The sequence below is a fragment of the Rhinopithecus bieti genome, unplaced genomic scaffold (genome assembly GCF_001698545.2).
Source record: "Rhinopithecus bieti isolate Rb0 unplaced genomic scaffold, ASM169854v2 scaffold_1103, whole genome shotgun sequence".
NCBI lineage: Eukaryota > Metazoa > Chordata > Mammalia > Primates > Cercopithecidae > Rhinopithecus > Rhinopithecus bieti.
This window is the reverse complement of record NW_016803302.1, coordinates 441,767-456,967: the sequence shown is the minus strand read 5'-3', so window position 1 is coordinate 456,967 and position 15,201 is coordinate 441,767. Positions and strand designations below refer to the sequence as shown.

At 39.3% G+C, this 15,201-nt stretch overlaps 1 protein-coding gene across 2 annotated transcripts in view; it reads left to right on the top strand.

Annotated features, from left to right (window-relative positions):
- XPOT (exportin for tRNA) overlaps positions 1-15,201 on the top strand; it is a 43,226-nt gene that overhangs the window by 17,104 nt on the left and 10,921 nt on the right. For both annotated transcript variants that reach the window (XM_017872595.1, XM_017872605.1), the window contains exons 10-22: positions 1,161-1,199; positions 1,338-1,400; positions 2,747-2,871; positions 3,186-3,330; positions 3,482-3,601; positions 3,958-4,052; positions 6,185-6,254; positions 8,210-8,448; positions 9,692-9,977; positions 11,608-11,797; positions 12,674-12,790; positions 12,963-13,078; positions 13,797-13,844. In XM_017872595.1, the coding sequence (XP_017728084.1) occupies positions 1,161-1,199; positions 1,338-1,400; positions 2,747-2,871; positions 3,186-3,330; positions 3,482-3,601; positions 3,958-4,052; positions 6,185-6,254; positions 8,210-8,448; positions 9,692-9,977; positions 11,608-11,797; positions 12,674-12,790; positions 12,963-13,078; positions 13,797-13,844 (1,653 nt within the window). The remainder of the gene's footprint in view (positions 1-1,160; positions 1,200-1,337; positions 1,401-2,746; positions 2,872-3,185; positions 3,331-3,481; positions 3,602-3,957; positions 4,053-6,184; positions 6,255-8,209; positions 8,449-9,691; positions 9,978-11,607; positions 11,798-12,673; positions 12,791-12,962; positions 13,079-13,796; positions 13,845-15,201) is intronic.

The following is a 15,201-nucleotide window of genomic DNA, read 5'->3' as shown; positions in this document are numbered from 1 at the left end:
TGCGATCTCAGCTCACCACAACCTCCACCTCCCAGGTTCAAGTGATTTTCCTGCCTCAACCTCCCGAGTACCTGGGATTACAGGCATGCACCACCACGCCTAGCTAATTTTGTACTTTTGGTAGAGAGAGGGTTTCTCCATGTTGGTCAGGCTGGTCTCAAACTCCCTACCTCAGGTGATCCACCTACCTCAGCCTCCCAAAGTGCTGTGATTACAGGTGTGAACCACCAAGCCCAGCAACAATTTTTTATGATTAAAGTGTCCCCCACTTCCAGAAAGAACTTGTAGGTGGTGTTAGTCTCCATATTATAGCATTTAGCAATTAAAAGAATTAGTGACTTATCAACATGACATTGGATGTTCCATTCCAGAAATGGAAAGAGCCATTTCTGTATATTTACATTGAATTAATTGAATCAAGTCAAGCTTAAAATACCTTCCCAAATGCGTTTAGTTTCTGTTTTGTTGTAGTAAACATAACATCTATCTTTATGTATATTTTAAGAAATTTTATGCAGCAGTGTGGAAAGGTATGATCACTACTGGTAATCCCATTGTACAACTCCTAATGGTTTTGTAGGCTTGTTTCGCTTTGTTTAAAAACCTTTTTTGCAGAATATGTTGTAGGTGTCTTTGTCTACATGTCAAGTTACTTACTAGAAGTGGCATTACTTGATCTTAAGTTAGGTTAGGTACATTTTAAATATAGGCAGCTGCTGCTAAACTGCCCTCCAAAAAAGTTTGGTGCATGTTTTCAAATATCTTAATTGATTAGAGGCCGGGCATAATGGCTGTCACCTGTAATCCCAGCACTTGGTAAGGGAGGAGGAGGATTGTTTGAGGCCAGGAATTTGAGACCAGCCTGGACAACATAGGGAGACTCCATCTCTATAAATAATAAAAAGAAAACCAGCCAAGCATGGTGGCAAGTGCCTGTGGTCCCACCCTCCTGTGGGATGGTGAGGTGGGAGGATCTCTTGAGCCAGGGATTTGGAGGTTGCAGTGAGTCATGACTGTGCCACTGCACTCCAGCCTGGGCAATAGAGCAAGACCTTGTCTCAAAAAAAAAAAAAAAAAAGGTCTTAATTGGTTAGAAAAATGTTCTGATATGCAGGTACAACTTTAGAAAACCTAATAAGTTATTGCTTACTTTTTAACAGCTTACAGTGCTCTCGGATCAGCAAAAAGCTAATGTAGAGGTAATTGACTTTATGCTTCTTTTAAACCAATGGTAGATTCTTAGTCTATAATTTGCCTTGAAATATAGCTTAATTTCAAATTATATCAAATTAGAAGGAGACTGACAAAAACTCTTTTATTCTCAATTTTATTCTTAGGCAATCATGTTGGCCGTTATGAAAAAATTGACTTACGATGAAGAATATAACTTTGAAAATGAGGTAAGAATTTTTTTTGTTGAGGAGAAAGGAGTTTTAATTTTATTATTTACTTATATCAAATTAATATTTCAAGTTTTTATTGTTTCGGGGCCCTTTAAAACTTGAAGTTCTTGAAAATTAGTCTGTTTATATTGACACCAACCTTGGGTTAAATTAATAGAAGCCTCTTAATCCTTCATTTTTGATATTTTATCCATTAACAACCACCTCCCCCTTTTTTTTCTTTGAGACAGAGTCTTGTCACCCAGGCTGGAGTGCAGTGGTGCCATCTGGGCTTACTGCAACCTTTGCCTCCTGGGTTCAAGTGATTCTTGTGCCTCAGCCACCTGAGTAGCTGGGATTACAGGCACGTGCGACCATGTCCGGCTAATTCTTGTATTTTTAGTAGAGATGGAGTTTCGCCATGTTGGCCAAGTTGGCCTCAAACTCCTGGCCTCAAGTAATCTGCCTGCCTCAGCCTCCCAAAGTGTTGGGATTACAGGTGTGAGCCACTACACCTGTCCCATTAACAGCCCTTTTACAAATAATCTGTAGCACTGAACGTAGTAAAATATTGATAATATTATTGGTGATCATATTTCATTTTATATTTTGTAAGAATGAGGAACTCCAGTCACAAGACTGTATTGGTAGAGTGGAAATGAGGCACTCTAGACTTGTTCCAGTTAAAAGTCTTTTTCAAGATTGTGAGTGGGTCAGCTTCCCATCAGACAAGGGCCATTGGTGCTTTCTAGGTATTCAGTCATGGTATTCGCTGCCAAGCTTTGTTCTAAAATGTTTTATTCCCCCACTTGAGGCATTGAAAAACTTAGAGTTGTAAAAGGATAATGGTGGTGATGACCAACACACTGTGCACTTGGGATGTGCCAGCCTCCTAACATTTAATATCTCCAGTTATACCACAGTATTACCACTTTTTACAGTGGATATTGACTTATAAGAATAAATAAGGTGCAAAGATTTCAAAGCCCATTCTAGTGCTAGACTATTGTCTTTAACCTTCTTAGACTATTTCTGGCTCTAGGCTTTTGAGGCCTATGGCTATGTGCAGAAGTACTTATTTGTGAGCTAGAGGGGAGAAGTTATTAAGCATAGTAAGTTTTCTATATAAATAGTGACAAAAAATAAAAGTACAAAATGTGTAAATGCAGAAAAATACAGAACTGGATATTTACATGAATTTTAAGGTCTTTTAAGTTTTTTATTTATTTTTATTATTATACTTAAAGTTTTGGGGTACGTGTGCAGAATGTGCAGGTTTGTTACATTGATATACATGTGCCATGGGGTTTGCTGCACCCATCAACCCTAAATTTTTTAAATGAGGATTTTAACCTGTATCATAGGGTGAAGATGAAGCCATGTTTGTAGAATATAGAAAACAACTGAAGTTACTGTTGGACAGGCTTGCTCAAGTTTCCCCAGAGTTACTGCTGGCCTCTGTTCGCAGAGTTTTTAGTTCTACACTGCAGTAAGTTTGTCCTTTTGTAACAAGCCTACTTCTTTCTTTTGCTCTTTGATATGGGTCAAAAGAAATGATTCATATGACTTACTAATCTATGTTACTTATTGAGATCTTATGTGTATCTCTGGAAACAATGAAGTGTCTTCTTGATTTCTCTTGATCCTTTCTACCTTTGTGATATATATTATATTGTCTGGGAAAGTTAACAATTGCTATGACTTTTAATAATTAAAAGACTTTTGTTGGTGTCTTACCCTGTGCATAATTCGCTGTATGAAAAATTTATCTTTAAATCTCACTGACATATTATACCTTGGTAGGAACTGGCAGACTACACGGTTTATGGAAGTTGAAGTAGCAATAAGATTGCTGTATATGTTGGCAGAAGCTCTTCCAGTATCTCATGGTGCTCACTTCTCAGGTGATGTTTCAAAAGCTAGTGCTTTGCAGGATATGATGCGAACTGTAAGTATACTGAAGATAATTTTGACCATAAATTTCTGTTTTCAGTATAAGCTAATGGGAGTTCCTTGTTAGAACTTAGTATATGTTAATACTGGGGCATTTTGATGTTGCAATAAATAAGAAGAGGTTTCTTAACTTTTTCCTGCTCTAGCTGGTAACATCAGGAGTCAGTTCCTATCAGCATACATCTGTGACGTTGGAGTTCTTCGAAACTGTTGTTAGATATGAAAAGTTTTTCACAGTTGAACCTCAGCACATTCCATGTGTACTAGTAAGTACTCTGGATTTTTGTTACTTTACATGGATTTCAGCTAATGACTTGATAGCATTGTATTTTTCTGTCTATAACTTTTCTCAGAATCAGAACCTCTCAGAAATGCTTGGCACACACTGAAAGTAACCCCTCCTCCATTTCTTTTAAATGGATAGTTTGTGCCCAATTAGTCAATTAACTAAAACAAGTTCTCAAGGGACTGTTTGTGTGTAGTTTAGAATTGCTTGTGTATTCCTGGTTCCTGCCTTTTAGGAGCTAAGATGTAAAATTCGGTGTGAACAAAAATGTAGCATGACAATAGCAACAAAACCCCTGAAAAAGTGCAGAAATAGTAAAAGTGTCTCCTTCTTTAGATGGCTTTCTTAGATCATAGAGGTCTGCGGCATTCCAGTGCAAAAGTTCGGAGCAGGACGGCTTACCTGTTTTCTAGATTTGTCAAATCTCTCAAGTAAGTATAAAATTGCAGCTAACGTTATTTTTTAAGTTACTGAATAGATGTAAAACAATAGTAAAGACATGGAATCAACCTAGGTGCCCATCAGTGGTGGATTAGATAAAGAAAATGTAGGCCGGGTGTGGTGACTCACGCCTATAATCCCAACACTCTGGGAGGCCAATCACGAGGTCAGGAGTTCAAGACCAGCCTGGCCAACGTGGTGAAACCCCATCTCTACTAAAGATACAAAAAATTAGCCAGGCATGGTGGTGGGTGCCTGTAATCCCAGCTACTCAGGGGGCTGAGGCAGGAGAATCGCTTGAACCTGGGTGATGGAGGTTGCAATGAGCCAAGATCGTGCCATTGCACTCCAGCGTGGGTGATAGGGTAAGACTCAGTCTCACAAAAAAAGAAAAAATGTAGCACACATACACCATGAAATACTAAACAGCCATAACAAAGAACAAAATCATGTCCTTTGCAGCAACATGGATGTAGCTGGAGGTCTTTAATCTAAGCAAATTAATGCAGAAACAAAAAAATGCCACATGTTCTCACTTATAAGTGGGAGCTAAATCTTGGGTACACACAGACATAAAGCTGGGAGAAAAGACAGTTGAGGGAGGGAGTGGGACAAGTGCTGAAAAACTTCCTGTTGGGCACTGTGTTCAATACCTGGGTGATGGGATTGGATCAGTAGAAGCACAAACCTCAGCATCCCATGATATGCCCATGTAACAAACCTCCTGAATTTAAAATGAAGATGGAGGGCTGGCGCAGTGGCCTACTCTTGTAATCCCAGCACTTTGGGAGGCTGAGGTGGGTGGATCACCTGAGATCAGGAGTTCGAGACTAACCTGGCCAACATGATGAAACCCGGTCTCTACTAAAAATACAGAAAATTAGCCGGGCGTGGTGGTGGGTGCCTGTAGTCCCAGCTAATGGAAGGCTGAGGCAGCTTCGGGAGGAGGCTGAGGGAAGAGAATCGCTTGAACCCAGTAGGCAGAGTTTGCAGTGAGCAGAGATCATACCATTGCACTCCAGCCTGGACGACAAGAGTGAAACTCTGTCTCAAAAAAATAAAATAAAATGAAGATGGAAATGGAAAAAAAGTAGACATATCAATTATTTTCCAAGTGCCTATGGTAGATTTGGTTCTTCCTGTTCAAGTCAAGTCATGCTTTGTCAGGTAGATGTCCCCCTCTATTTTTTTTTTTTTTTTTTTTTTGAGATGGAATTTAACTCTTGTTGCCCAGGCTGGAGTACAATGGCGTGATCTTGACTCACTGCAACCTCTGCCTCCTGGGTTGAAGCGATTTTCCACCTCAGCCTACCGAGTAGCCAGGACTACAGGTGCCCATCACCACACCCGGCTAATTTTTTGCATTTTTAATAGAGATGGGGCTTCACCATGTTGGTCAGGCTGGTCTTGAACTCCTGACCTGAGATGATCCACCGTCTTCAGCCTCCCAAAGTGCTGGCATTACAGGCATGAGCCACTGCACCCAGCCCCCATTTTATGTTGCCACTTCCTTTCCTGTTCTTCAGGCAAGTACTTAGTTCAATACTAAAAGTTTTTATTATTTTTTGTTGTTATTGTTATTTTTTTGAGACAGGGTCTCACGCTATCGCCTAAGCTGGAGTGTAGTGGCTTGATCCTAGTTCACTGCAACCTCAACCTCCTCAGGCTCAGGTGATCTTCCCACCTCAGCCCCCGGAGCACCTGGGGACTACAGGCATGTGACAGTGGCCGGCTAATTTTTGTATTTTTTGTAGAATCGGTCTCACCGCATTGTCCAGGCTGGTCTCAAATTCTTCAGCTCAGTCTTCCCACCTCGGCCTCCCAAAGTGTTGGGTTTACAGAAGTGAGCCACTGCACCTGGCCTGTATTATTCTTTACTAGTACCATTTTTGGGGAATGAAAACTACTCCTTATTAGGCTTATAAGATTGTAAGTCATTTTGACAATCTTATCACTACAGAGCAGATAAAGGTAATTTTAAAATTAACCATAGCTAATCTTAATCAGAAGTGACTAGCCTACAACTGAACTTTTTTTTAGTTCTGTCTTAAAGGGGAATTTGGTATTTTAGCACTGTTTTGAGCACTGTTATTAATTGTGATTTTCCTTTTGCTGTTTTCAGTAAGCAAATGAATCCTTTCATTGAGGATATTTTGAATAGAATACAAGATTTATTAGAGCTTTCTCCACCTGTAAGTATCTGTCTCTTCAAGATATTTTACCCAAAAATCATTTAAGCCACACATGCCATTAGGTTTACCTTTGTGGGCATTTAAAAAAAAACAGGTGGTGGAGGGAGGTGTATGTGCAAAGATCAGTTCTATTTACCAAAATTCTGTTGACATAGTAAATAAAACATAGGAATCAAGAGTTGACAGATCAATTTGGCAGCATGGGGTAGGTATATTGTTAAAATGTTGAAGCATTTTATGAAGAAGAAAAAATTAATTAAAGATGAGCTCGCTGTTAAATTAAAATGAAAAGTATATTAAAATTTTTTAAATGAAAAGAAAATAAAATTGAGGAAAAAAATTCAACTTCTAAATTATTCTGTTTAGTCCTATAATTGTATTTTAAGCCATTCTTAGCAGCTGCTACTGCTAGATCAAAGGTTTTCCGTGTCATTTCAGACTTAGGGTAAAAAAAAAATTAAGTTCTAGTCAATCTGAGTATTTTGGCGTTGGAATTGGGCCATAATCCCAAGCGTTAAAATCCTGAAATCCTAAAAACCACAATTCCGAAAGATCAAAATCTTAAAATATAATCCTGGAAAAGTAATTTAAAAAAATTATTTGAAAGACATTGCTTTACATTTTTAAAAGGGAATGTATTTGAGAAACATGTAAAAACATGACAGCACTTCATAGTCCACTTTACACAATAAAATAGGCAGTAATAACATACGCTTTTGCAAGTATAAGCACTCAGTTATAAAAATGACAGTTACATGGGTAAAACAGGAGCAGACAAACTGTATTCATAAAGAAATAGATCAGAAAGCAAAATGTGAAAGGGCATATCACTATGGTTAGTAATTGTGTGCCACTCAGTTTTATAACTGCACTTATCTGAAATAACCATGACAGACAACCTAAGTCTTGAGGAAATTGATAAAAAATGGCAATGGGTCACTACAACATATGCAGTCACCCAAAGAACTGAGATCACAAGAAATTTTATGTTTCACAGATGCAGATGTACAGAAAGGACCTTTCTTGTGTACATGCACAGTGTTTACACACACAGTTAATGCTGTGTGTAATGCACTTTTGCGGAGTCAAATCTCTGATGTTCAAGGCAGCAGAAGAAAAGTCTGTCCAGCTTTCAGAGAGAGACCAATTCGCCTTATGTATTTGTTCTCTCAGCGCCCCTGGTCAATTGGATGGTACCCGCCAACACTGAGGGCAGGTCTTCCCCACCTGGTCTACTTGGACAAACTAATCTTTTCTGGAAACAGCCTCACAGACACATGCAAAATAATTCTTTACTATGTATTTATTACTTAATTATTTAAAAGAAGTGTAGGTAGCCCTCTAGAACTTTTTTTTTTTTTTTTTTTTGAGACAGAGTCTTGGCTGTCGCCCAGGCTGGAGTGCAGTGGCATGGTCTTGGCTTATTACAGCCTCCACCTCTCAGGTTGAAGCAATTCTCCTGCCTCAGCCTCCCAAGTAGCTGGGACTACAGGTGTGCCACCACACCCAGCTAATTTTTTGTATTTTTAGTAGGGACAGTGTTTCACCATGTTGGCCAGGCTGGTCATGAACTCCTGACCTCAAGTGATCTGCCTGCCTCGGCCTCTCAAAGTGCTAGGATTACAGACATGAGCCACCACATGCAGCCTAGCCTCATAACAATCTTATGAATAAGATCTTTACAAAAGAAAACAAGTTAGAAAGCTAACTTTAACAATTATCTTACATGATCATTTGTAGAGTCTTGTCAGGGCTGGAATTAGAACCATGATCTGTTGACCTCCAATTTAGTTTTCTTTTCATTCTGTGGTCCTGGGAGAAAATTTGTCTTTATAAGTATTTGATACATGAGTTAGTATGATAGATTACATTTCCTGTTCCTAATGCACGTTTTCTCATTAAATGAGAGGAACTCAAAAAATAAAAAGTTTTAGTAAGACTAAATTTCATTCTAGGAGAATGGCCACCAGTCCTTACTGAGCAGCGATGATCAACTTTTTATTTATGAGACAGCTGGAGTGCTGATTGTTAATAGTGAATACCCAGCAGAAAGGAAACAAGCCTTAATGAGGAATCTGTTGACTCCACTAATGGAGAAGTTTAAAATTCTGTTAGAAAAGTTGATGCTGGCACAAGATGAAGAAAGGCAAGCCTCTCTAGCAGACTGTCTCAACCATGCTGTTGGATTTGCAAGGTAAGTGTGATCACAGTTAAAATTGTGAAGTGCATGTGTCTACACAGACAGAACCACTTGTTTAGTGGGCATACACATTTGTGTTTCCACAGTTGGATAGTCCACATAATTGTCTAAATCTTTGTCCTCCAAATCCAGTCAGTTAGATTCAGTTGAAGAAGGGGATAGATTACATACCATTTGCATTTTTGCCTTGACAGCTGTAAATCTTTAACCCCTCTGACTTCTTTGGTATAAATGGGTTGTGTGTTTAAGGGGATCAGCTAAAGAGTTAATATACTAAAGATACATTGGGACGGGATGTCTTTGGTTAATCTTGGTTACCTTGAAGAGAAGAGCCTAAGGTTTCTCTTTAGTTGTATTGTGTCCTGAAGACCACCCACGCAGCTATTTTTTCCCCCTCTACCCATACTTTTTGTTGACAAACAATAAACAATGGCATGAAAGTTGTAAAGATTGCTAATTAGAAGTTAAATTGTTCTATAATATACTTAAGAACAAGAGCTAGATATTAGAAAGTTGTATAAATAATTTTGAAGATGGTTTTCTAAATTTAAATGAGTAGTTTGCAGATTACCTAGTACAGCCTAGTCATAATAAGTGGATTTGTTTTCTCTTTTCTGTCCACTTTGTCAATAGGATTTTTCTTTCTTTTCTTTTCTTTTTTTTGGGGAGACAGTCTCGCTTTGTCACTCAGGCTGGAGTGCAGTGTTGTGATCTCAGCTCACTGCAACCTCTGCCTCCCAGGCTCAAGTGATTCTTGTGCCTCAGCTTCCAAGTAGCTGGGATTACAGGCGTGTGCCACCACACCCAGCTAATTTTTCTATTTTTAGTAAAGACGGGTTTTCACCATGTTGTCCAGACTGGTCTTGAATTCCTGGTCTCAAGTGATTTGCCTGCCTCAGCCTCCCAAAGTGCTGGGATTAGAAGCATGAGCCACAATAGCCAGCCCAGTCAATAGGATTTTAATAAAACATTTAGGTAGACTCACATCAGAAGGATTATATTAACTCCGTGTCATTCATTTAAATTAATTTGAGCTTTTGTTCTGGAAAGATAATTGGAAGCAGTAGTTTACAAATAGCCATATTAGCTAAAGATAGAAGTAATTGTGATGTGGAAAATAAAGGTCTGCTTATTTAGTTTTGTTAATTTTGTAATTTGTTGTGCGTTGCTTTTGAATACTCCATAACGCTTTCAAAGAATAAAGTTACATCTGATTGCCTGATTTTTGCTTACATAGTCGAACCAGTAAAGCTTTCAGCAACAAGCAGACTGTGAAACAATGTGGCTGTTCCGAAGTTTATCTGGACTGTTTACAGACATTCTTGCCAGCCCTCAGTTGTCCCTTGCAAAAGGATATTCTCAGAAGTGGAGTCCGTACTTTCCTTCATCGAATGATTATTTGCCTGGAGGAAGAAGTCCTTCCATTCATCCCATCTGCTTCAGAACATATGCTCAAAGATTGTGAAGCAAAAGATCTCCAGGAGTTCATTCCTCTTATCAACCAGATTACGGCCAAATTCAAGGTACCGCAAACCTTCAGAGCTCTGAAAATCTCTTGAAGATCAGATGTACTTATCTTCAGACATGTTTTGGATTTGCCCTTGGGTTTCTTTCTTTTTTTTTTTTTAAATGAATTACTTGAGAGCATCATGGATCATATGAATTTTTATCATCTGTGCTGTTTGGCACACTGCCTGATACATAGGTCATGCTTAATAGATGTCTGAATATAAACAGACCCTGTATGCTTTGTGTAGCGAAAGAAAACAACTAGTTGGCTGTTTTAGAAGAGCATATAAAAAGAGTACACTGAGTACTAAATGTCTAAAGAAATAAGAAGCACCATAATTTGGGTACCCAAGCAAGGGTTAAAAGTAATTCAATGTATTAAAGTCAGTTTTCTGTAGGACATTTAAACTGGCCAATAAAAGTGGTTAATACTTACATAGTACTTCTTTTGTTCTTTTTTCTTTTTATGGAGATAGTCTCGCTCTGCCGCATAGGCTGGAGTGCAGTGGCGCAGTCACGACTCACTGCAACCTCTACCTCCCAGGTTCAAGCGATTCTTGTGCCTCAGCCTCCTGAGTAGCTGGAACTATAGGTGCATGCACCACACCAGGCTAATATTTTGTACTTTTAGTAGAGACAGCATTTCCCCACGTTGGCCAGGCTAATCTCGAACTCCTGAGCTCAAGTGATCCTCCTGCCTCGGCCTCCATAAGTGCTAGGATTACAGGCATAAGCCACCACGCCTGGCCACTTACATAGTACTTTCTATGTTCAAAAATCTGTTCTAAGCACTTTTTGTACATTTACTCATTTGATTTTCATACCAACCCTAGAAGATAGGGATTATATATTATAGTTGAGGAAACTGAGGCATGGAGAAGTTAAGGAATTTGCCCAAGAGTTCATAAAACTCAAGAGTTCATTTGTAAGCAAGCATTGAGAACATGTTATTAAACGATGTTTTTTACCTTTGTTCAAAAAAAAAAACCCCTAAGAGTTTAATCATATAAACTGATTTGTAGTTTAGCAAAACAATTCAGTTTTTGAGAATTTAATTTTGAAAATATTCCATGGCAATATTTTATTGTGAAATGTCTATTATTTTAACCTAAATCTTAATCTGTAGGAAAGGGTTTAAATTGAATGATCTTGGGTCTTTTAGTAATATTTTTTAAGGTTCCCCCCCTCCCCGAAATGGAGTCTTGCTCTGTTACCTAGGCTGGAGTGCAGTGGTCCGATGTTGACTCACTGCAACCTCCACCTCTCAGGTTCAAGCAATTCCCGTGTCAGCCTCCTGAGTAGCTGGGACTGGGATTACAGGCGCTCGCCACTACACCCAGCTAATTTTTGTATTTTTAGTACAGATGGGGTTTCACCACGTTGGGCAGACTGGCCTTGAACTCCTGACCTTAGGTGATTCACATGCCTTAGCCTCTCAAAGTGCTGGGATTACAGCTGTGAGCCACTGCGTCTGGCCTAGTAATGTTTATGTTATATAGATTTTATCTTAAAATTGATATTTGCTAACTGAATTATGTACGTATGCATCCTAAATAGAAAAGAAAGGCTTTATGTAAAATAATTTTTTTAAGTTGTATATTAGTATTGTTACTAATTTCTGAAGTAATGATTATTTATCTTCAGATACAGGTATCCCCATTTTTACAACAGATGTTCATGCCCCTGCTTCATGCAATTTTTGAAGTGCTGCTCCGGCCAGCAGAAGAAAATGACCAGTCTGCTGCTTTAGAGAAGCAGATGTTGCGGAGGAGTTACTTTGCTTTCCTGCAAACAGTCACAGGCAGTGGGATGAGCGAAGTTATAGCAAATCAAGGTGGGGACGCATGCCATGTCTAATTAGTCTGCTTAAGTCTGTGTCAGTGTTGTACATCTGTATGACCAAGAGCAAACTGAAGTAAATACAGAAATTTTGAAGTTTGTTGTCCCATGGGAAGACAGTTTATTGTTTTCAGGGTGGGGATCGATCACTTTTATGTAAAGCACCTAAAATTAATTTGTATTCTGTTCCCTTTTTCTTTATGCAATATTTTTAAATTTGGTTCTTTAGCAATATAAATAACATGGCTACTTACAGAATTGACCCGACAGTTGAGTCTTTATGGCAAATTTGCCATTTTGAAATATAAAATAAATGGAGGAAATTCAGGGAACAAGATACCAGAGGCAAACTATTTTTCGGTGTTTTATTTTTTTAATTTAATTTAATTGTATTTGTGAGATAGGGTCTCACTCTGTTGCCCAGGCTGGAGTGCAGTGGTGTGATCATGACTCACTGCAACCTCCACCTCCTGGGCTATCCTCCCATTTCTACCTCCTGCGTAGCCAGGACTGTTGGCACTTGCCACAGTGCTGGGCTTATTTTTTGTAGAGATGGGATCTCACCATGTTGCCCAGGCTGGTGTCAAACTCCTGGGCTCAAGCAATCTTCCTCAGCCTCGCAAAATGCTGGAATTATAGACAGGAGCCACCATGCCCAGCTGATTTTTCAGTCTTTAATGTTTAAACTTTAGGTGCCCAGTTAATAAAAATCAAGGGATTTTGGCAACTCTGTAAATGCTTTTTTCCCCCCCTTCATTTTTCCCATTCCACCTGTAAATGATTTTTCATACACATTAGTATATGAAAAGAGAACTTCAGGTTGCTTTCCTAGTTAATTTTGGAAATTACTTAAACAAGTTTTTCTCCTCAGGTGCAGAGAATGTGGAAAGAGTGTTGGTTACTGTTATTCAAGGAGCAGTTGAATATCCAGATCCAATTGCACAGAAAACATGTTTTATCATCCTTTCAAAGTTGGTAGAACTCTGGGGTAAGATGATTTTATTTCTTAACCTTCATTTCCCAAACTCTTTCATAAAACTCTTAGAGATGAAATGGAATGTAGCCCTAACAGAGAGAGAAACTGGGAGTTGGTTTTCCCTGGTGATGAATTAATTGACTTACTTTTATATATAAGATGAAAATTTGAATTCTCTTGACAGGAGGTAAAGATGGACCAGTGGGATTTGCTGATTTTGTTTATAAGCACATTGTCCCCGCATGTTTCCTAGCACCTTTAAAACAAACCTTTGACCTGGCAGATGCACAAACAGTATTGGTAAGCACCTAGGAATCTTTGTTTACCTTGTGTAGCTCTCATATATTCCCAATTTCTTCTTTAATGCCAGGTTGATTATATTATGTTTCATTGAATTTTTTTTTAATTTAGTGATTTCAGATCAGGGTTCAGTTTTTTAGATTTATGATACCTTCTGGAGTTTTATGAATTCTTTTGAATCCCAATGCTACTGCTGAATTTTACAAATTCTGCTCCTTCAACTTTAACACCTGACTTTTTCTAGGACCATGAAAGGACATTTGATACAAACATTCTTTCAAGTTTCAGTATTAGTTTCCTACTACTACTTTAATTCTAAAACTTGCACCCAGTGGTTTTCCCTAATCATTAAGAGCATGAAATGGCAACTTGATCCTCCTTGTATGATAGTTTCCCCAAATCTCATCTTCAGAATACTTAATGTCAATTTCCACTTTCTCACTTTCCCACAACCTGGTAAAAGCTAGATTTCATAATTGTAATGTACTGCATTAAAACAACAGTTTGTATTTTTCTGTTTTTTTTCCTTTTTTTACTTCAACCCACTTAGTCCACCTGCCTGTTACCTTTCCTTCCTCTATCCCTTCTCCGGAGTTAAATATTTCTCTGGAAATATTTATTTGAATTTCCCTGGCAGTGGCCAGGATAGTAAAGAGAAGAGCTGGATCACTAAAACAAGAATTGAGTATATAGAAATTCTTAAACTTGTTTTTCACAGGCTTTATCTGAGTGTGCAGTGACACTGAAAACAATTCATCTCAAACGGGTAAGCTTTGTAGTCCATGCCCCTTCATTTTCATCTCATGTGTGATATTATTATCTTGTTCTTGAAAGATGTATCTTGTGTAAAATTTAACTTTCGTTTTCACTTTTTTGGATGTGGGGAAAGAGGATGAATGAAAGTACCCAAGACATTATTGTCCTTCATGTCTTGGGTAACATGTTTTGGTTTGACTAAGGATGTGAAAAATCTTAGCCAGAATTTCAAGATTCAGTTTTCGCGATCTTGTAGGCTTCCTCACTACCAGATGTTTTACTTTATTTTTGTTTGTATTTGTCTTTTTGAGACTGAGTACAAGCTGGAGTGCAGTGGCATGATCTCGGCTCACTGTGACCTCTGCCTCCCAGATTCAAGCAATTCTCCTGCCTCAGCCTCCCGAGTAGCTGGGATTACAGGCACCCGCCACCATGGTCGGCTAATTTTTATATTGTTAGTAGAAACAGCGTTTCACCGTCTTGGCCAGAGTGGTCTTGAACTCCTGACCTCAAGTGATCCGCCTGCCTTGGCCTCCCAAAGTGCTGGGATTACAGGCGTGAGCCACTGCGCCCGGCTTATTTTTTATTTATTTATTTTTTGAGACAGGCTCTCCTCTGTCACTCAGGTTGGAATGCAATGTGCAATCTGGGGTCACTGCAACCTCCACCTCCTGGAGGCTCAACCGATCCTCCCATCTCAGTCTCCAGAGTAGCTGGGACCACACAGGTGCATGCCACCACACCCGGCTAATTTTTATATTTTTTGTAGAGATGGGGTTTCACCATGTTGGCCAGGCTGGTATTGAACTCCTGACCTCAAGTTGATCTGCCCACCATGGCATCCCAAAGTGCTGAGATTACAGGCGTGAGCCACTGTGCCCAGCCTTGCTTATTTCTTTAATATATATTTTACTTTATTTTTTGTGATAGGTTCTCCCTGTGTTACCCAGGCTGGAGTACAGTGGCATGATCTCAGCTCACTGCAGACCCAGCCTCCCAGGCTCAAATACTCTTCCTACCTCAGCCTCCTGAATAGCTGGGAGTACAGGTGCATGCCACCACACCTGGCTAATTTTTGCGGTTTTTGTATAGACCAGGTCTCACCATTGTGCCTAGGCTGGTCTTGAACTCCTGGACTCAAACATTCCTCCTGCCTTGGCTTCCCAAAGTGCTGGTATTACACCATGCCCAGCTGATTCTGGGTATTTGTAAATAGCTGGAATTGGCTGGGCACGGTGGCTCAAGCCTGTAATCCCAGCACTTTGGGAGGCCGAGACAGGTGGATCACGAGGTCAGGAGATCGAGAGCATCCTGGCTAACACGGTGAAACCCCGTCTCTACTAAAAAATACAAAAAACTAGCCAGGC